Here is a 24,131-nt window from a genome sequence, read left to right on the forward strand (position 1 = left end):
CCTCTATAATATAATACATAACCCCAACCCATAGAACTACATTATATACCTCTATAATATAATACATAACCCCAACCCATAGAACTACATTATATACCTCTATAATATAATACATAACCCCAACCCATAGAATACCTATAATATAATACATAACCCCAACCCATAGAACTACATATATACCTCTATAATATAATACATAACCCCAACCCATAGAACTACATTATATAACCTCTATAATATAATACATAATACATAACCCCAACCCATAGAACTACATATTATACCTCTATAGAACTACATATTATACCTCTATAATATAATACATAACCCCAACCCATAGAACTACATTATATACCTCTATAATATAATACATAACCCCAACCCATAGAACTACATTATATACCTCTATAATATAATACATAACCCCAACCCATAGAACTACATTATATACCTCTATAATATAATACATAACCCCAACCCATAGAACTACATTATATACCTCTATAATATAATACATAACCCCAACCCATAGAACTACATTATATACCTCTATAATATAATACATAACCCCAACCCATAGAACTACATATATATATAATACATAACCCCAACACATAGAACTATATTATATAATATATAACCCCAACACATAGAACTACATTATATACCTCTATAATATAATACATAACCCCAACCCATAGAACTACATTATATACCTCTATATAATATAATAACATAGAACTACATTATATACCTCTATAATATAATACATAGAACCCATAGACATTATATACCTCTATAATATAATACATAACCCCAACCCATAGAACTACATTATATACCTCTATAATATAATACATAACCCCAACCCATAGAACTACATTATATACCTCTATAATATAATACATAACCCCAACCCATAGAACTACATTATATACCTCTATAATATAATACATAACCCCAACCCATAGAACTACATATTATACCTCTATAATATAATACATAACCCCAACCCATAGAACTACATTATATACCTCTATAATATAATACATAACCCCAACCCATAGAACTACATTATATACCTCTATAATATAATACATAACCCCAACCCATAGAACTACATTATATACCTCTATAATATAATACATAACCCCAACCCATAGAACTACATTATATACCTCTATAATATAATACATAACCCCAACCCATAGAACTACATTATATACCTCTATAATATAATACATAACCCCAACCCATAGAACTACATATTATACCTCTATAATATAATACATAACCCCAACCCATAGAACTACATTATATACCTCTATAATATAATACATAACCCCAACCCATAGAACTACATTATATACCTCTATAATATAATACATAACCGTAACACATAGAACTACATTATATACCTCTATAATATAATACATAACCCCAACCCATAGAACTACATTATATACCTCTATAATATAATACATAACCTACAATATACCTCTATAATATAATACATAACCCCAACCCATAGAACTACATTATATACCTCTATAATATAATACATAACCCCAACCCATAGAACTACATATTATACCTCTATAATATAATACATAACCCCAACCCATAGAACTACATATTATACCTCTATAATATAATGTATACATTTAACCTAACCCATAGAACTACATATTAGAACTCTGGGGCAGCAGCGTAGCCTAGTGGTTAGAGCGTTGTACTATGTGACGGCCCTGAATTTTTCTGAACCGTCTCAGTGCAGCTCCTTCCAATAGGGCACTTTCCCTTTAATTCCCAATTAAATAGCCAGTATCAGCTGCGCAAAAGTGGGGGGTTGTGATGGAGACGTGCATGAGGATGTGTTCAACCCTCAGTTCCGAAGCTTCTCTATTCCGTTGTTTTGTTGCCGTTAAACGTGTGTTTTGTAGCCTAAGAGAGTTTACCCAGGATCGGATCCACTCTTTGCGTCCCTGGACTACACCTCTCCGTTCTTCGTGGCCTTTCTCCGCGGGAGATCTATTGGCGGATTGGATTGTCTGACTGACCGACTGACTACCACCTTTTTGTATACGGTATTTCATTTGTTTGGATGTGATGTATACTGTGATTTGTGTAGTTAGTGGTAGTTGAGGACTTAATTAAGAGTTGATCCGCTTTAAGGTTCTGTGGTAAAGTAATTGTTATATTGATTGTATGTTTAATACTGGGTTTACGCTACACGGAACGAACGGACAAACATCGCGTGACAAAAGTCACTTGAGTTCACTGAACTCCTTTACCGGGCAGGACTCTTTTTAGGCCCGAGGTACAGGACATTTCTGGAGGAACCAGAACTCATTGTGATATTATTATATATGTGTGTAATCATTGTTGTTGCTAATACAACCCACGCAACAGAATATAATTGTTTTTGAAGTTCTTTCCAATGTTTTAAGGGTTTATGAAAAGTTTATTTCCATCCTGACTTTTACATACGTCCTTTGTATTGGTGTAGACTTGACGGACCAGATGGGACTCTTTCCCACCCAAACTAAAAGGAGAAACTAATGTTTTCTCTGGTAGGCACAACCTACCTGGCACCCCTATAAATAATAACCTCAAGTCAAAACCGTTACATAAAAATGGCACCCCAGATGGGACAGCTCAACATTGAGAACTAACCAAAGCAAATATTTTGTGTGGAATTAAAACAATGGATTCACCCCAAGATAATGTGCTCATCCATGTCATACCTGTCAATGGGAATACACAGGGCCATTCTGACCATCAAGCTGACAATACAAATCATAATGTGAATGGAGATAATGGAGTTGCTTTGGGCCAGAGCCCTGGGAATCTGAATGCTTTCGGCCTGAGCCACAGGCCACAGGAGGTCTAACCAGTTACTCACTTATTGACATGGATCTGTGTGGAAGTACTGAGCTAGCCCTCCCTCTGACACCCAACCTTCCTCCATTGTCTGGTTTATCTCCAGAGGTTGTAGTCTTACAACTTCAAGGTGACATCCTTGATATTCGTCGGACTCAACAACATCTCCAAACTCTTATCCACCATAATTTCAAATGTCTGAGGGAAGAGCAACAACAGAGTGCCATGGAATTCAGAAACTCACTGAGCACTCTAACCCGCACGCTGACAGAGCTCAGTGAGAGTGGAAGACGGAAATTACTGGTGCCCTGGACAGGCAGTTTGACTACCAACGAAACCAACTCACTGCCACTCTCCAATGGCGCCTGCAACATCACCACACTGAGGTCCTCAGGAACGTTAAATCTGTTTTTTATATCCCATGGTTAACACTGTAGGCCACTTGCAGAGAGAACTCTCTAATTGTGTTAAAATGTTGGATGTTTTGCTGCGTGTCTGTGGACATGGCCTCCATTAGGCACAACTCCTTACACAGAGTTTCTCTGGTGTCCACTTCTGTTCAGACCACTGAGGGCCAAGCTGGCACCTCTGAACAGCCAAGACAAGGCAATGCTACAGTCATCACTGTCGATGGACTGGTTCGCTTGGGACAGCAGTTTGAGAAGGACAGAGAATGCCAACAGCAATATGACCAGAGAAAGAAACAGACACCCAAACAGTTGCTCAAGACAGACCATCAACAACAGCCAGAGTCTCCAGCCAAGACCTCTCTCATGTTCTGTTGGAGATGTAGCCAAAAGGGACATTCTTCAGCTACATGTCCAAGACCGTATCAAGTAAACCCTTCCAGAAACCACAAATCACAACAGGCCAACACACCTAACTCTCTTCGCAGCAATGACCATCCTTCTCTGGGTGCTTTAACCAGAGCTGAAACCCCAAGAGTCACTGCCTACGCCCCCATCGACATCCCCATCCTTTCAGTTAATACCGCACCAATCAGAAGCTAAAAGTTACATGATTGGGGTTCAAATGTGGCACTCTTCTCTGCCGTTGCTCCGGTACCACTAACCCTTGATAATCCTTCTGACGATCTCCTTTTACAGGCTGTGAGAAGAGCTCAGCTGGAACAGCCAGAGGAGTTACGGCTGTTGGAACAGCTCAGAATAATGCTGATGTATGTACTTCAAAGCTAGGACGCACCGGGCTCCTGAAGCACAAAATATTCCTTACACAGGAAATGCCGATCAAGCAAAAGCCATATCGTTTGTCCCCAGCGAAGCTAATCATTCAAAAGGGACTCATAAATGATATGTTAGCACAAGATATAATAGAACGTTCCTCCTCTCCCTGGGCTGCTCCTGTTGTCCTCATCCCAAAAAAGACTGGTGGTCTTAGATTTTGTGTGGACTATAGGAAGACCAACAATGTTTCCCAGACTGATGCCTATCCTCTTCCCACCATCCATGAGATCCTGGAGTCATTGTCTGGCGCTGTTGTGTTCACTACCCTTGACCTCAATAGTGGTTATTGGCAGGTTGAGATGGACCAGGAAAGCAAGGACAAGACTGCTTTTGTCTGTGCTGAGGGCTTGTTTTCCTTTAAGGTGATGCCCTTTGGATTAAAGAATGCCCCTGCCACTTTCCAAAGACTCATGGAGATTGCGTTAGGTGAGCTCAAAGGGAAGATCTGTTTCGTCTACCTGGACGATATAATTATCTACTCTCAGAACAGAGAAAGACACTTTCAAGATCTTCAAGCAGTGTTGGACAAGCTAAGAGAAGCTGGTCTGACCTTAAATATGAAGAAGAGCAACTTCTGCCAAACCTCCCTGAAGTTCCTTGGCCATATTGTGTCTTTCGACGGCATTCATGTGGATCCTGAAAAGACAAAGGCTGTACAAGACTTCCCTGTGCCAACCACACTCAAGGCCCTTCAACGGTTCCTTGGTATGGCTGGATGGTACCATCGGTTTGTGTCGAACTTCTCCCAGGTGGCAGAACCCCTCAACGCGTTGAAGCGAAAAGGAGCGAAATTCCAATGGACGGCAGAGTGCCAGACTTCCTTTGAAACCCTGAAACGACATCTCGTCACACCTCCCATTTTAGGTCATCCCAACTTTGATTGCCCTTTGTTGTTTACACTGATGCAAGTGATGTTGGACTTGGTGCTGTCCTAGTCCAACAGACTGGACTTGGCACTGAAGAAGTGCTAACGTTGAAGCCAGTCGGACATTGAATGGAGCAGAACGGAACTACTCCACAACAGAGCAAGAGTGCCTTGCAGTGGTCTGGGCTTTGGAAAAGTGGAGGTACTACTTGGAGGAAGACACTTCACTGTGGTCACTGACCATTCCTCCCTTGTGTGGGTGTTCAAGACCAACAAACCAAGCACCAGACTCATAAGATGGGCTCTACGGTTGCAAGAGTTCACATTTGCAGTGGAATACAGGAAAGGAAAATACAATACTGTGCCAGATGCCTTGTCCAGAGCTCCTACTTGTGATAACGGTGGCCCTGATCTTACATGTGCTACTGTCCTGTCAAGCAGTCGAGACTCGCCCAAAACAGACTTTCCCATCTCTGATGAGGCAATATGGAAAGCTCAACAGGATGATCCAGAAGTACAGGCTTTGTACCAGACTATCCTGGAAGATGGAGAAAAGATGGTCAATCCTACCACAAAGCTGACCATCATTGAAGATAAAGTCTACCGAGTCGTACAACTACCTCACAGAACACTCTACCAAATGTACATACCGGACACTCTACGCCTACAACTGCTTCAACATTTCCATGAAGACCCATTAGCTGGTCATTTGGGCAGGTTCAAAACCTACAAGCGGTTGCAAGCGTTACTCTACTGGCCACATCTGAGCATGGATGTGAAGTCACACATCCGAAATTGTCAGGTTTGTCAAATGTACAAACCAGAAGGTAGAAAGCCTGCTGGCAAGTTGCAGCAAACGGTGGTTACCCGACCTTGGGAAATGTTAGGAGTGGATTTGATGGGTCCATTTCCTAGAAGCTCCAATCAGAATGTGTACATACTTGTTTTTGTTGATTACTATTCAAAGTGGGTGGAACTCTTTTCCCTGCGTCAGGCCACAGCAAGGACCGTCTCTAACATCCTTACGAAAGAGATCCTGACTCGCTGGGGAGTGCCTGATTACATCCTGTCTGATCGAGGTTCCCAATTTGTCTCTGATCTCTTTGAGGAGACCTGCCAAAGATGGAACCTGAGGCAGAAGTTGACCACGGCCTATCACCCACAGACCAATCTCACTGAGAGAGTAAATCGAACCTTGAAGACAATGATTGCTTCCTATGAGGGACGCAGCACAAACACTGGGACAAGCACCTTCACGAGTTTCGATTTGCCCTGAATTCTGCTGTGCAAGAGTCCACTGGAGTCACACCTGCAGAGCTGAACCTAAGTCGTCCTCTCAGAGGACCCTTGGATATGGTGCTACAGCCCCAGCAGCTTACTCCAGATGCTGCTTGCTATGACCAGGTAGGCCATCTCCATGACTTGAGAGCTCTTGTCTCAAAGAACATGATCCAGGCTCGACTCAAGCAGAAGAGAAATTATGATAAGAACAGACGAGACATGCAGTTCCAGCTTCGTGATCGGGTGTGGCTTCGCTCTCATCTTACTCGAAAGCTGAACAATTCTTCTCGGCCAAGCTCGCTCCTAAATGGCAAGGACCATATAGGATTGTGGAGCAGATGGGCCCTTTGAACTACCGAGTGGTGAAAGAGGACACAGGTGAAGATATGCGCGTTGTTCATGTCTCACGCCTTAAGGCCTGTTACCCCTCGGCTGAGGAAATGGAGGAAGATTGAGCGCCGCAAGGTCCTGGATATCTTTGAAGAGGAAAGTGAGGAGACTTTTCTCGGATTCCCAGACCCAGAAGTCTCGCACCTTAAGGCCTGTGACCCCTCAGCTGAGGAGCGTGAGCTCCAAAAAGTAATGAATATTTTTGTAGAGGAAAGCGATGAGGAGACCTTTCTCGGTTTCCCCGACCAAGATGTGCCTTCCAGGCAATGGTCGGCTTTTTCCAGGGGAGGGGGTGACACGCAAAAGAGACAAAAAAAAAAAAAAAACATTTTTTATGTAACGGTTTTGACTTGAGGTTATTATTTATAGGGGTGCCAGGTAGGTTGTGCCTACCAGAGAAAACATTAGTTTCTCCTTTTAGTTTGGGTGGGAAAGAGTCCCATCTGGTCCGTCAAGTCTACACCAATACAAAGGACGTATGTAAAAGTCAGGATGGAAATAAACTTTTCATAAACCCTTAAAACATTGGAAAGAACTTCAAAAACAATTATATTCTGTTGCGTGGGTTGTATTAGCAACAACAATGATTACACACATATATAATAATATCACAATGAGTTCTGGTTCCTCCAGAAATGTCCTGTACCTCGGGCCTAAAAAGAGTCCTGCCCGGTAAAGGAGTTCAGTGAACTCAAGTGACTTTTGTCACGCGATGTTTGTCCGTTCGTTCCGTGTAGCGTAAACCCAGTATTAAACATACAATCAATATAACAATTACTTTACCACAGAACCTTAAAGCGGATCAACTCTTAATTAAGTCCTCAACTACCACTAACTACACAAATCACAGTATACATCACATCCAAACAAATGAAATACCGTATACAAAAAGGTGGTAGTCAGTCGGTCAGTCAGACAATCCAATCCGCCAATAGATCTCCCGCGGAGAAAGGCCGAAGAACGGAGAGGTGTAGAACCAGGGACGAAAGTGTATCCGTCCTGGGACTCACAAAACACACGTTTAACGAAAAAACAACGGAATAGAGAAGCTTCGGAACTGAGGGTTGAACACATCCTCATGCACGTCTCCATCACAACCCCCCACTTTTGCGCAGCTGATACTGGCTATTTAATTGGGAATTAAAGGGAAAGTGCCCTATTGGAAGGAGCTGCACTGAGACGGTTCAGAAAAATTCAGGGCCGTCACAACTAGTAACCGGAAGGTTGCAAGTTCAAACCCCCGAGCTGACAAGGTACAACTCTGTCGTTCTGCCCCTGAACAGGCAGTTAACCCACTGTTCCCAGGCCGTCATTGAAAATAAGAATATGTTCTTAACTGACTTGCCTGGTTATAAAGGTAAAATATGTATATACAATTAGAACTCTAATTTACATACATTTAAATTCTCTTTAATATGATCTCTGTGGGAGAGTACCCCTAACCTCTAACAGACATGTACCCCTGACCCCTAACAGACATGTATTCCTGACCCCTAACAGGCATGTATCCCTGACCCCTAACCCCTAACAGACATGTATCTCTGACCCCTGACAGACCTGTATCCCCGACCCCTAACCCCTAACAGACATGTAACCCTGACCCCTAACAGACATGTATCCCTGACCCCTAACCCCTAACAGACCTGTATCCCTGACCCCTAACAGACATGTATCCCTGACCCCTAACCCCTAACAGACCTGTATCCCTGACCCCTAACAGACCTGTATCCCTGACCCCTAACAGACATGTATTCCTGACCCCTGACCCCTTACAGACATGTATCCCTGACCCCTAATCCTAACAGACATGTAACCCTGACCCCTAACCCTAACAGACATGTATTCCTGACCCCTAACCCCTTACAGACATGTATCCCTGACCCCTAACCCCTAACAGACCTGTATCCCTGACCCCTAACAGACATGTATTCCTGACTCTGACCCCTTACAGACATGTATCCCTGACCCCTAAACCTAACATACATGTAACCCTGACCCCTAACAGACATGTATCCCTGACCCCTAACCCCTAACAGACATGTATCCCTGACCCCAAACAGACATGTATCCCTGACCCATAACCCCTAACAGACATGTATCCCTGACCCCTAACCCCTTACAGACATGTAACCCTGACCCCTAACAGACATGTATCCCTGACCCCAAACAGACATGTATCCCTGACCCATAACCCCTAACAGACATGTATCCCTGACCCCTAACCCCTTACAGACATGTAACCCTGACCCCTAACAGACATGTATCCCTGACCCCAAACAGACATGTATCCCTGACCCATAACCCCTAACAGACATGTATCCCTGACCCCTAACCCCTTACAGACATGTATCCCTGACCCCTAACCCCTTACAGACATGTAACCCTGACCCCTAACAGACATGTATCCCTGACCCCAAACAGACATGTATCCCTGACCCATAACCCCTAACAGACATGTATCCCTGACCCCTAACCCCTTACAGACATGTAACCCTGACCCCTAACAGACATGTATCCCTGACCCCTAACAGACATGTATCCCTGACCCCAAACAGACATGTATCCCTGACCCCTAACCCCTTACAGACATGTATCCCTGACCCCTAACAGACATGTATCCCTGACCCATAACCCCTAACAGACATGTATCCCTGACCCCTAACCCGAACCGACATGTATCCCTGACCCCTAACCCGAACCGACATGTATCCCTGACCCCAAACAGACATGTATCCCTGACCCCTAACCCCTTACAGACATGTATCCCTGACCCCTAACCCTAACCGACATGTATCCCTGACCCCTAACCCTAACAGACATGTATCCCTGACCCCTAACCCTTAAAATACATATTTGTCTGACCCCTAACCCCTAACAGACACGTACCATGGAACTAGAGAAAGCACCAGCTTTAATACTATGCTTACTGAATGTGTGTGTGTGTTTTACAGTTGTATCTGACGAGTGACCACAAGACCTTCCAGAAGGTGATTGCTATTTTTTTCATTGAAGGACTGACCCTTAACAGACATGAATCCCTGACCCCTAATAGACATGTAACCCTGACCCCTGACAGACATGTATCCCTGACCCCTGACCCCTAACAGACATGTAACCCTGACCCCTGACAGACATGTATCCCTGACCCCTAACAGACATGTATCCCTGACCCCTGACCCCTAACAGACATGGATCTCTGACCCCTAACAGACATGTATCCCTGACCCCTGACCCCTAACAGACATGTATCTCTGACCCCTGACAGACATGTATCCCTGACCCCTGACCCCTAACAGACCTGTATCCCTGACCCCTAACCCCTAACAGACATGTATCCCTGACCCCTGACAGACATGTATCCCTGACCCCTAACAGACATGTATCCCTGACCCCTAACAGACATGTATCCCTGACCCCTAACAGACATGTATCCCTGACCCCTGACCCCTAACAGACATGTATCCCTGACCCCTAACAGACGGATGTAACTATTTCTTTCATTGAAGGACTGCTTCATTCATGTCTCCTGGATTGTCTTCAGGCATTCTTCACTTAATCTTCATTTTTTTCTTACTTTATTTTTATCTCAGTTTTCTTTCTTATCGTTTCTGTGAGGTATATTTCAGCTAGGTTATGAAATATGCTTTGCAAATCAAGTTTGCTGTGATTTGAAGTGTGCCAAGAAGTCCCGCCTCCAGGAAGTGATCATGGAGCATCAGGCTAATTTCCTGTCCTGGTGGAAGGTTCTACACAATGACCCCCAGGAAAGACTGGAGCATGAGGGGCTGCCTGTTCCTGTACGTAAAAAAACAACACACACACACACAGTTCTGTTATCAGTAGACCAGTTTATACCTTGTGGTGGCATGGGGTATTTGTGATCCGATCAACATTATCCAATCACTATCTGATCAACATTTGACGTGTCTACCCTTTGTTTTAAAAGGTGTCCCTTTTCTGTCTACTGTGTCCACATTGTGACCAGACTTCCTGGTCCCTCTCTATATGCAAATTATTTGACAGATATTCTTTGAAAATATGATTTTTTTTATTTTAAGACACTTATTGATGCTATATGTCAATGATTTGAGGGCAGTATAATGAGGGCAGTATAATGAGGGCAGTATAATGAGGGCAGTATAATGAGGGCAGTATATTGAGGGCAGTATAATGAGGGCAGTATAATGAGGGCAGTATAATGATGGTTTGACCATCCAGATCTGTTTACACTTGTTAGATATCCAGACACAGTGATATAACTCTGTGTCTCTCTACAGGTCAACAGTAAAGTGATGTAACTCTGTGTCTCTCTACAGGTCAACAGTAAAGTGATATAACTCTGTGTCTCTCTACAGGTCAACAGTAAAGTGATATAACTCTGCGTCTCAACAGGTCAACAGTAAAGTGATATAACTCTGCGTCTCAACAGGTCAACAGTAAAGTGATATAACTCTGTGTCTCTACAGGTCAACAGTAAAGTGATGTAACTCTGTGTCTCTACAGGCCAACAGTAAAGTGATATAACTCTGTCTCTCTACAGGTCAACAGTAAAGTGATGTAACTCTGTCTCTCTACAGGTCAACAGTAAAGTGATGTAACTCTGTCTCTACAGGTCAACAGTAAAGTGATATAACTCTGTGTCTCTACAGGCCAACAGTAAAGTGATATAACTCTGTGTCTCTCTACAGGCCAACAGTAAAGTGATATAACTCTGTGTCTCTCCACAGGCCAACAGTAAAGTGATATAACTCTGTGTCTCTCTACAGGTCAACAGTAACGTGATATAACTCTGTGTCTCTACAGGCCAACAGTAAAGTGATATAACTCTGTGTCTCTCTACAGGTCAACAGTAAAGTGAAATAACTCTGTGTCTCTCTACAGGTCAACAGTAAAGTGATATAACTCTGCGTCTCAACAGGTCAACAGTAAAGTGATATAACTCTGTGTCTCTACAGGCCAACAGTAAAGTGATATAACTCTGTGTCTCTACAGGGCAACAGTAAAGTGATATAACTCTGTATCTACAGGCCAACAGTAAAGTGCTCATCTCCCACTGCAAGACCAACCAGGCTCTAGCTGTTCTAGGACAACACATCCTGTGGTAAGACTTTACTTGACATTTCACATTAGAGAACCCTGTAAAGGTTACACAGGATAGAAGCAGCAGTTGTCTATGTTGTATTTTGTAGTAGTAATAGCAGTACTAGTATCTAATATTAAACCTATTCCTGCAGGACTCTGTATGGTACTACTACTAGTAGTAGTAATAGTAGTAGTTAGTGTTTCAACATAACTCCATATGGTAAAGAATATGAAGGGGTAGTAGTAGTAGTAGTATTAGTTATATAGTGTATTATTTCAACAGAACTCCATATGAGGGATAGTAGTAGTATTAGTTATATAGTGTATTATTTCAACAGAACTCCATATGAGGGATAGTAGTAGTAGTTATATAGTGTATTATTTCAACAGAACTCCATATGAGGTGACAGTAGTAGTAGTAGTATTAGTTATATAGTGTCTTATTTCAACAGAACTCCATATGAGGGATAGTAGTAGTAGTAAGTATTAGTTATATAGTGTATTATTTCAACAGAACTCCATATGAGGGATAGTAGTAGTAGTATTAGTTATATAGTGTATTATTTCAACAGAACTCCATATGAGGTGATAGTAGTAGTATTAGTTATATAGTGTATTATTTCAACAGAACTCCATATGAGGGATAGTAGTAGTAGTAGTTATATAGTGTATTATTTCAACAGAACTCCATATGAGGGATAGTAGTAGTAGTTATATAGTGTATTATTTCAACAGAACTCCATATGAGGGATAGTAGTAGTATTAGTTATATAGTGTATTATTTCAACAGAACTCCATATGAGGGATAGTAGTAGTAGTAGTATTAGTTATATAGTGTATTATTTCAACAGAACTCCATATGAGGGATAGTAGTAGTAGTAGTTATATAGTGTATTATTTCAACAGAACTCCATATGAGGGATAGTAGTAGTATTAGTTATATAGTGTATTATTTCAACAGAACTCCATATGAGGGATAGTAGTAGTAGTAGTATTAGTTATATAGTGTATTATTTCAACAGAACTCCATATGAGGGATAGTAGTAGTATTAGTTATATAGTGTATTATTTCAACAGAACTCCATATGAGGGATAGTAGTAGTAGTAGTATTAGTTATATAGTGTATTATTTCAACAGAACTCCATATGAGGGATAGTAGTAGTAGTAGTTATATAGTGTATTATTTCAACAGAACTCCATATGAGGGATAGTAGTAGTATTAGTTATATAGTGTATTATTTCAACAGAACTCCATATGAGGGATAGTAGTAGTAGTAGTATTAGTTATATAGTGTATTATTTCAACAGAACTCCATATGAGGGATAGTAGTAGTAGTATTAGTTATATAGTGTTATATAGTGTATTATTTCAACAGAACTCCATATGAGGGATAGTAGTAGTATTAGTTATATAGTGTATTATTTCAACAGAACTCCATATGAGGGATAGTAGTAGTAGTAGTATTAGTTATATAGTGTATTATTTCAACAGAACTCCATATGAGGTGACAGTAGTAGTATTAGTTATATAGTGTATTATTTCAACAGAACTCCATATGAGGGATAGTAGTAGTAGTAGTTATATAGTGTATTATTTCAACAGAACTCCATATGAGGGATAGTAGTAGTATTAGTTATATAGTGTATTATTTCAACAGAACTCCATATGAGGGATAGTAGTAGTATTAGTTATATAGTGTATTATTTCAACAGAACTCCATATGAGGTGACAGTAGTAGTATTAGTTATATAGTGTATTATTTCAACAGAACTCCATATGAGGTGACAGTAGTAGTAGTAGTATTAGTTATATAGTGTCTTATTTCAACAGAACTCCATATGAGGGATAGTAGTAGTAGTAAGTATTAGTTATATAGTGTATTATTTCAACAGAACTCCATATGAGGGATAGTAGTAGTAGTATTAGTTATATAGTGTATTATTTCAACAGAACTCCATATGAGGTGATAGTAGTAGTATTAGTTATATAGTGTATTATTTCAACAGAACTCCATATGAGGGATAGTAGTAGTAGTAGTTATATAGTGTATTATTTCAACAGAACTCCATATGAGGGATAGTAGTAGTATTAGTTATATAGTGTATTATTTCAACAGAACTCCATATGAGGGATAGTAGTAGTAGTAGTATTAGTTATATAGTGTATTATTTCAACAGAACTCCATATGAGGGATAGTAGTAGTAGTAGTTATATAGTGTATTATTTCAACAGAACTCCATATGAGGGATAGTAGTAGTATTAGTTATATAGTGTATTATTTCAACAGAACTCCATATGAGGTGACAGTAGTAGTATTAGTTATATAGTGTATTATTTCAACAGAACTCCATATGAGGGATAGTAGTAGTATTAGTTATATAGTGTATTATTTCAACAGAACTCCATATGAGGGATAGTAGTAGTATTAGTTATATAGTGTATTATTTCAACAGAACTCCATATGAGGTGACAGTAGTAGTAGTAGCATTAGTTATATAGTGTATTATTTCAACAGAACTCCATATGAGGGATAGTAGTAGTATTAGTTATATAGTGTATTATTTCAACAGAACTCCATATGAGGGATAGTAGTAGTATTAGTTATATAGTGTATTATTTCAACAGAACTCCATATGAGGGATAGTAGTAGTAGTATTAGTTATATAGTGTATTATTTCAACAGAACTCCATATGAGGGATAGTAGTAGTATTAGTTATATAGTGTATTATTTCAACAGAACTCCATATGAGGGATAGTAGTAGTAGTATTAGTTATATAGTGTATTATTTCAACAGAACTTCATATGAGGGATAGTAGTAGTATTAGTTATATAGTGTATTATTTCAACAGAACTCCATATGAGGGATAGTAGTAGTAGTAGTTATATAGTGTATTATTTCAACAGAACTCCATATGAGGGATAGTAGTAGTAGTAGTTATATAGTGTATTATTTCAACAGAACTCCATATGAGGGATAGTAGTAGTATTAGTTATATAGTGTATTATTTCAACAGAACTCCATATGAGGTGACAGTAGAAGTAGTAGTATTAGTTATATAGTGTATTATTTCAACAGAACTCCATATGAGGGATAGTAGTAGTATTAGTTATATAGTGTATTATTTCAACAGAACTCCATATGAGGTGACAGTAGAAGTAGTAGTATTAGTTATATAGTGTATTATTTCAACAGAACTCCATATGAGGGATAGTAGTAGTAGTATTAGTTATATAGTGTATTATTTCAACAGAACTCCATATGAGGTGACAGTAGAAGTAGTAGTATTAGTTATATAGTGTATTATTTCAACAGAACTCCATATGAGGGATAGTAGTAGTAGTATTAGTTATATAGTGTATTATTTCAACAGAACTCCATATGAGGGATAGTAGTAGTAGTATTAGTTATATAGTGTATTATTTCAACAGAACTCCATATGAGGGATAGTAGTAGTAGTAAGTATTAGTTATATAGTGTATTATTTCAACAGAACTCCATATGAGGTGACAGTAGTAGTATTAGTTATATAGTGTATTATTTCAACAGAACTCCATATGAGGTGACAGTAGTAGTATTAGTTATATAGTGTATTATTTCAACAGAACTCCATATGAGGGATAGTAGTAGTAGTAGTTATATAGTGTATTATTTCAACAGAACTCCATATGAGGGATAGTAGTAGTATTAGTTATATAGTGTATTATTTCAACAGAACTCCATATGAGGGATAGTAGTAGTAGTTATATAGTGTATTATTTCAACAGAACTCCATATGAGGGATAGTAGTAGTATTAGTTATATAGTGTATTATTTCAACAGAACTACATATGAGGGATAGTAGTAGTAGTATTAGTTATATAGTGTATTATTTCAACAGAACTCCATATGAGGTGACAGTAGTAGTATTAGTTATATAGTGTATTATTTCAACAGAACTCCATATGAGGGATAGTAGTAGTAGTAGTTATATAGTGTATTATTTCAACAGAACTCCATATGAGGGATAGTAGTAGTATTAGTTATATAGTGTATTATTTCAACAGAACTCCATATGAGGGATAGTAGTAGTAGTAGTTATGTAGTGTATTATTTCAACAGAACTCCATATGAGGTGACAGTAGTAGTATTAGTTATATAGTGTATTATTTCAACAGAACTCCATATGAGGGATAGTAGTAGTATTAGTTATATAGTGTATTATTTCAACAGAACTCCATATGAGGGATAGTAGTAGTAGTTATATAGTGTATTATTTCAACAGAACTCCATATGAGGGATAGTAGTAGTATTAGTTATATAGTGTATTATTTCAACAGAACTACATATGAGGGATAGTAGTAGTAGTATTAGTTATATAGTGTATTATTTCAACAGAACTCCATATGAGGTGACAGTAGTAGTATTAGTTATATAGTGTATTATTTCAACAGAACTCCATATGAGGGATAGTAGTAGTAGTAGTTATATAGTGTATTATTTCAACAGAACTCCATATGAGGGATAGTAGTAGTATTAGTTATATAGTGTATTATTTCAACAGAACTCCATATGAGGGATAGTAGTAGTAGTAGTTATATAGTGTATTATTTCAACAGAACTCCATATGAGGTGACAGTAGTAGTATTAGTTATATAGTGTATTATTTCAACAGAACTCCATATGAGGGATAGTAGCAGTATTAGTTATATAGTGTATTATTTCAACAGAACTCCATATGAGGGATAGTAGTAGTTATTAGTTATTATTTCAACAGAACTCCATATGAGGGATAGTAGTAGTATTAGTTATATAGTGTATTATTTCAACAGAACTACATATGAGGGATAGTAGTAGTAGTATTAGTTATATAGTGTATTATTTCAACAGAACTCCATATGAGGTGACAGTAGTAGTATTAGTTATATAGTGTATTATTTCAACAGAACTCCATATGAGGGATAGTAGTAGTAGTAGTTATGTAGTGTATTATTTCAACAGAACTCCATATGAGGTGACAGTAGTAGTATTAGTTATATAGTGTATTATTTCAACAGAACTCCATATGAGGGATAGTAGTAGTAGTAGTTATATAGTGTATTATTTCAACAGAACTCCATATGAGGGATAGTAGTAGTATTAGTTATATAGTGTATTATTTCAACAGAACTCCATATGAGGTTATATAGTGACAGTAGTAGTAGTATAGTTATATAGTGTATTATTTCAACAGAACTCCATATGAGGGATAGTAGCAGTATTAGTTATATAGTGTTTTTTTTCAACAGAACTCCATATGAGGGATAGTAGTAGTATTAGTTATATAGTGTATTATTTCAACAGAACTCCATATGAGGTGACAGTAGTAGTAGTAGTTATATAGTGTATTATTTCAACAGAACTCCATATGAGGGATAGTAGTAGTAGTAGTAGTTATATAGTGTATTATTTCAACAGAACTCCATATGAGGGATAGTAGTAGTAGTAGTTATATAGTGTATTATTTCAACAGAACTCCATATGAGGGATAGTAGTAGTATTAGTTATATAGTGTATTATTTCAACAGAACTCCATATGAGGGATAGTAGTAGTAGTAGTAGTTATATAGTGTATTATTTCAACAGAACTCCATATGAGGGATAGTAGTAGTATTAGTTATATAGTGTATTATTTCAACAGAACTCCATATGAGGGATAGTAGTAGTAGTAGTAGTTATATAGTGTATTATTTCAACAGAACTCCATATGAGGTGACAGTAGAAGTAGTAGTATTAGTTATATAGTGTATTATTTCAACAGAACTCCATATGAGGGATAGTAGTAGTATTAGTTATATAGTGTATTATTTCAACAGAACTCCATATGAGGGATAGTAGTAGTAGTATTAGTTATATAGTGTATTATTTCAACAGAACTCCATATGAGGGATAGTAGTAGTAGTAAGTATTAGTTATATAGTGTATTATTTCAACAGAACTCCATATGAGGGATAGTAGTAGTAGTATTAGTTATATAGTGTATTATTTCAACAGAACTCCATATGAGGGATAGTAGTAGTAGTTATATAGTGTATTATTTCAACAGAACTCCATATGAGGTGACAGTAGTAGTAGTAGTAGTATTAGTTATATAGTGTATTATTTCAACAGAACTCCATATGAGGTGACGGTAGTAGTAGTAGTTATATAGTGTATTATTTCAACAGAACTCCATATGAGGGATAGTAGTAGTATTAGTTATATAGTGTATTATTTCAACAGAACTCCATATGAGGTGATAGTAGTAGTATTAGTTATATAGTGTATTATTTCAACAGAACTCCATATGAGGGATAGTAGTAGTAGTAGTTATATAGTGTATTATTTCAACAGAACTCCATATGAGGGATAGTAGTAGTAGTAGTATTAGTTATATAGTGTATTATTTCAACAGAACTCCATATGAGGGATAGTAGTAGTAGTAGTATTAGTTATATAGTGTATTATTTCAACAGAACTCCATATGAGGTGATAGTAGTAGTATTAGTTATATAGTGTATTATTTCAACAGAACTCCATATGAGTGATAGTAGTAGTATTAGTTATATAGTGTATTATTTCAACAGAACTCCATATGAGGGATAGTAGTAGTAGTAGTTATATAGTGTATTATTTCAACAGAACTCCATATGAGGGATAGTAGTAGTATTAGTTATATAGTGTATTATTTCAACAGAACTCCATATGAGGGATAGTAGTAGTAGTAGTATTAGTTATATAGTGTATTATTTCAACAGAACTACATATGAGGGATAGTAGTAGTAGTAGTATTAGTTATATGGTGTATTATTTCAACAGAACTCCATATGAGGGATAGTAGTAGTAGTAGTTATATAGTGTATTATTTCAACAGAACTCCATATGAGGGATAGTAGTAGTAGTTATATAGTGTATTATTTCAACAGAACTCCATATGAGGGATAGTAGTAGTATTAGTTATATAGTGTATTATTTCAACAGAACTCCATATGAGGTGACAGTAGTAGTAGTAGTAGTTATATAGTGTATTATTTCAACAGAACTCCATATGAGGGATAGTAGTAGTAGTATTAGTTATATAGTGTATATGAGCGATAGTAGTAGTATTAGTTATATAGTGTATTATTTCAACAGAACTCCATATGAGGTGACAGTAGTAGTAGTAGTAGTTATATAGTGTATTATTTCAACAGAACTCCATATGAGGGATAGTAGTAGTAGTAGTTATATAGTGTATTATTTCAACAGAACTCCATATGAGGGATAGTAGTAGTAGTTATATAGTGTATTATTTCAACAGAACTCCATATGAGGGATAGTAGTAGTATTAGTTATATAGTGTATTATTTCAACAGAACTCCATATGAGGTGACAGTAGTAGTAGTAGTAGTTATATAGTGTATTATTTCAACAGAACTCCATATGAGGGATAGTAGTAGTAGTATTAGTTATATAGTGTATATGAGCGATAGTAGTAGTATTAGTTATTTCAACAGAACTCCATATGAGGGATAGTAGTAGTAGTAGTTATATAGTGTATTATTTCAACAGAACTCCATATGAGGTGACAGTAGTAGTAGTAGTAGTAGTAGTAGTTATATAGTGTATTATTTCAACAGAACTCCATATGAGGTGACAGTAGTAGTAGTAGTATTAGTTATATAGTGTATTATTTCAACAGAACTCCATATGAGGGATAGTAGTAGTATTAGTTATATAGTGTATTATTTCAACAGAACTCCATATGAGGGATAGTAGTAGTAGTATTAGTTATATAGTGTATTATTTCAACAGAACTCCATATGAGGGATAGTAGTAGTAGTAAGTATTAGTTATATAGTGTATTATTTCAACAGAACTCCATATGAGGGATAGTAGTAGTAGTATTAGTTATATAGTGTATTATTTCAACAGAACTCCATATGAGGGATAGTAGTAGTAGTTATATAGTGTATTATTTCAACAGAACTCCATATGAGGTGACAGTAGTAGTAGTAGTAGTATTAGTTATATAGTGTATTATTTCAACAGAACTCCATATGAGGTGACAGTAGTAGTAGTAGTTATATAGTGTATTATTTCAACAGAACTCCATATGAGGGATAGTAGTAGTAGTAGTAGTTATATAGTGTATTATTTCAACAGAACTCCATATGAGGGATAGTAGTAGTAGTAGTATTAGTTATATAGTGTATTATTTCAACAGAACTCCATATGAGGTATTAGTAGTAGTATTAGTTATATAGTGTATTATTTCAACAGAACTCCATATGAGGGATAGTAGTAGTAGTAGTATTAGTTATATAGTGTATTATTTCAACAGAACTCCATATGAGGGATAGTAGTAGTAGTAGTTATATAGTGTATTATTTCAACAGAACTCCATATGAGGGATAGTAGTAGTATTAGTTATATAGTGTATTATTTCAACAGAACTCCATATGAGGGATAGTAGTAGTAGTAGTAGTATTAGTTATATAGTGTATTATTTCAACAGAACTCCATATGAGGGATAGTAGTAGTAGTATTAGTTATATAGTGTATTATTTCAACAGAACTCCATATGAGGGATAGTAGTAGTAGTAGTTATATAGTGTATTATTTCAACAGAACTCCATATGAGGGATAGTAGTAGTATTAGTTATATAGTGTATTATTTCAACAGAACTCCATATGAGGGATAGTAGTAGTAGTAGTATTAGTTATATAGTTTATTATTTCAACAGAACTCCATATGAGGGATAGTAGTAGTAGTAGTTATATAGTGTATTATTTCAACAGAACTCCATATGAGGGATAGTAGTAGTAGTAGTAGTAGTATTAGTTATATAGTGTATTATTTCAACAGAACTCCATATGAGTGATAGTAGTAGTAGTAAGTATGGTAGTATTTTTTAAATTGAACCTTTATTTAACTAGGCAAGTCAGTTAAGAACAAATTCTTATTTACAATGATGGCCTACCCCGCCAAACCCTCCCGTAATCTGGACGACGCTGGGCCAAACCCTCCCGTAACCCGGACGACGCTGGGCCAAACCCTCCCGTAACCCGGACGACGCTGGGCCAAACCCTCCCGTAACCCGGACGACGCTGGGCCAATTGTGCGCCACCCTATGGGACTTCCAATCACGGCCGATTGTGATACAGCCTGGATTCGAACCAGGGTGTCTGTAGTGACGTCTCAAGCACTGAGATGTAGTGCCTTAGAACACTTTGCCACTCGGGATCCCAACCCTAGTAGTTGTAGTTGTAGTATTATTAGTAGTAGTTGTAGTATTATTATTAGTAGTAGTATTTGTAGCTAGTAGTACTACAGTTGTAATATTGTGTATTAATGTGTCTAGCATAACTATGTATGGAAAAGAATATGAGGTGGCAGTAGTAGTAGTAGTTTTACTATAGTAGTCGCAGTAGCAGTATCTAGTAGTAGAATTAGTAGTATTAGTATTTTATTAGTAGAATTAGTGTTGTAGTAGCAGTAGTAAAAGCAGCATTATAGTAGTAATATTGTGTATTATTGTGTCTAACAGGACTCTGTATGGTAAAGATTACACTGGTAGTAGAAGCAGTAATAGTATTATTGTAGTAGTAGTAGTAAGTAGTAGTACTACAGTAGTAATATTGTGTATTATTGTGGCTAACAGGACTCTGTATGGTAAAGATTACACTGGTAGTAGTAGCAGTAATATTATTATTGTAGTAGTAGTACTACAGTAGTAATATTGTGTATTATTGTGGCTAACAGGACTCTGTATGGTAAAGATTACACTGGTAGTAGTAGCAGTAATAGTAGTAGTACTACAGTAGTAATATTGTGTATTATTGTGGCTAACAGGACTCTGTATGGTAAAGATTACACTGGTAGTAGTAGCAGTAATAGTAGTAGTATTAATGTAGTAGTAGTAAGTAGTAGTACTACAGTAGTAATATTGTGTATTATTGTGGCTAACAGGACTCTGTATGGTAAAGATTACACTGGTAGTAGTAGCAGTAATAGTAGTAGTATTATTGTAGTAGTAGTAAGTAGTAGTACTACAGTAGTAATATTGTGTATTATTGTGGCTAACAGGGCTCCATGTGGTAAAGAATACGAGACAGCAGTAGGAGTAGTAGTAATCCCTAAAATGTTCACCGAAGAAGAAGGCAGATGTTTTACATGCCCCCAACCTATTGTGTTTTTTTGTTCATTTATCTGCGTTGTTTTTTACTTATTTTGTACATAATGTTGCCGCTACCGTCTCTTATGACCGAAAATAACATCTGGACATCAGGACAGCAATTACTCACCACAGACTTCCTTTAACGAGTCTGACGGAGACAACGCGTACTATATACTGCTTTCTCAGGAACAGGCCCAGATCCCTGTAATTTGCGTGAAGAGAAGGCGGAGAAAAAGGGGCCGGAGGGCGGGCTGCCTTCTGAGAATGAACCCCACATCCTTCCATTCAGCTAGCAAACGTGCAATCTTTGGACAATAAAATAGAGGACCTACGTGGAAGATTAACCTACCAAGGTACTTTCTTGTATACTGGAGCCTCAGAGTGGAATGAGTTGCCTCTGCAAATAAAAACAACGTCCTCTCTGGACAGCTTTAAAAGTAAAGTAAAAAATATGTTTGATGTCTTCTATGCCCATATAAATAACCCCTATGATGTAACTGGAATGACGAGATAGATGTTCTTCTTTTATTATTTCACTGCCATACTGTGTTCCATCTTGTCTCAAGAGGACCACAATGGAAATAAGTCCCAGACGTTATTGTGTGTTATCCTCTATGATTTTATTCATGTGCATGTATTGGCTTTTAAGTTTAATGTGTGCTTGTTTTTTTAAATGGTTGAATGAATAAACTAAACAGGACATTCAAAACTGTATCTTATCCTTCACGGAGTCGTGGCTGAACGACGACACTATCAACATACAGCTGGCTGGTTATACGCCACATCGTCAGGATAGAACAGCGGTGGTGGACGATGTATTTTTGTAAACAACGGCTGGTGCACGATATCTAAGAAAGTCTCGAGGTTTTGCTTGCCTGAGGAAGACGATCTCATGATACGCTGGAGACCACACTGTCTACGTAGAGAGTTTTCATCTGTATTTTTCGTAACTGTTTACATACCACCACAGTCAGCTTGTAACGGTTGTCATCGGTGGAAAGAGAGGACCAAAGCGCAGCGTGGTAAGTGTTCATCTTTTTTTAATGAAACAACACTTCAAAATACAAAACAACAAAGTGAAAACCGAAACAGTTCTCTCTGAAAACAGGCTACCTAAATATGGTTCTCAATCAGGGACAACGATAGACAGCTGCCTCTGATTGAGAACCATATCAGGCCAAACACAGAAATAGAAAATATAGAAAAACTAACATAGACTGCCCACTCCAACTCACGCCCTGACCATACTAAATAAAGTCCAAACAAAGGAATAAAGGTCAGAACGTGACAGTACCCCCCCCAAAATTGCGGACTCCGGACGCAAACCTGAACCTATAGGTGAGGGTCTGGGTAGGCGTTTGTCCGCGGTGGCGGCTCTGGCGCGGGACGTGGACCCCACTTCACCACAGTTTTTGTCCGCCTCCTCCACCACCCCGAATGGACGGGAGATTCCGGCAGCGCCGGACAGGCGGGGGGACTCCTGGCTGGCTGACAGCTCTGGCAGCTCCTGGCTGGCTGACGGCTCTGGCAGCTCCTGGCTGACTGGCGGCTCAGGACAGACTGAACGCTCAGGAGAGACGGAGGCTCTGGCATCTCAGGACAGACGGGAGGCTCCGGCGGCTCAGGACAGACGGGAGGCTCCGGCGTCTCAGGCCAGACGGGAGGCTCTGGCGGCTCAGGACAGACGGGAGGCTCTGGCGGCTCAGGACAGACGGGAGGCTCTGGCGGCTCAGGACAGACGGGAGGCTCTGGCGGCTCAGGACAGACGGGAGGCTCTGGCGGCTCAGGACAGACGGGAGACTCTGGCGGCTCAGGACAGGCGGGAGCACCTGTAGGGAGAACACGGAGAGACAGCCTGGTGCGGGGGGCTGCCACCGGAGGGCTGGTGCGTGGAGGTGGCACCGGATAGACCGGAGCGTGCAGGCGCACTGGAGCTCTTGAGCACCGAGCCTGCCCAACCTTACCTGTTTGAATGCTCCCCGTAGCCAGGCCAGTGCGGCGAAGTGGAATAGCCCGCACTGGGCTGTACTGGCGAACCGCGGACACCATGTGTAAGGCTGGTGCCATGTACGCCGGCCCGAGGAGACGCACTGGAGACCAGATGCGTAGAGCCGGCTTCATGGCACCTGGCTCGATGCCCACTCTAGCCCGGCCGATATGAGGAGCTGGAATGTACCGCACCGGGCTATGCACACGCACCGGGGACACCGTGCGCTCCACCGCATAA

At 38.9% G+C, this 24,131-nt stretch overlaps 1 protein-coding gene across 2 annotated transcripts in view; it reads left to right on the forward strand.

Annotated features, from left to right (window-relative positions):
* The window catches only part of cfap161 (cilia and flagella associated protein 161), a 45,338-nt gene that overhangs the window by 15,082 nt on the left and 6,125 nt on the right, over window positions 1–24,131 (forward strand). For both annotated transcript variants that reach the window (XM_046351573.1, XM_046351574.1), the window contains exons 6-8: window positions 9,615–9,650; window positions 10,338–10,460; window positions 11,691–11,764. In XM_046351573.1, coding sequence (XP_046207529.1) covers window positions 9,615–9,650; window positions 10,338–10,460; window positions 11,691–11,764 — 233 coding nt within the window. The remainder of the gene's footprint in view (window positions 1–9,614; window positions 9,651–10,337; window positions 10,461–11,690; window positions 11,765–24,131) is intronic.

Source organism: Oncorhynchus gorbuscha, linkage group LG06 (genome assembly GCF_021184085.1).
Source record: "Oncorhynchus gorbuscha isolate QuinsamMale2020 ecotype Even-year linkage group LG06, OgorEven_v1.0, whole genome shotgun sequence".
NCBI lineage: Eukaryota > Metazoa > Chordata > Actinopteri > Salmoniformes > Salmonidae > Oncorhynchus > Oncorhynchus gorbuscha.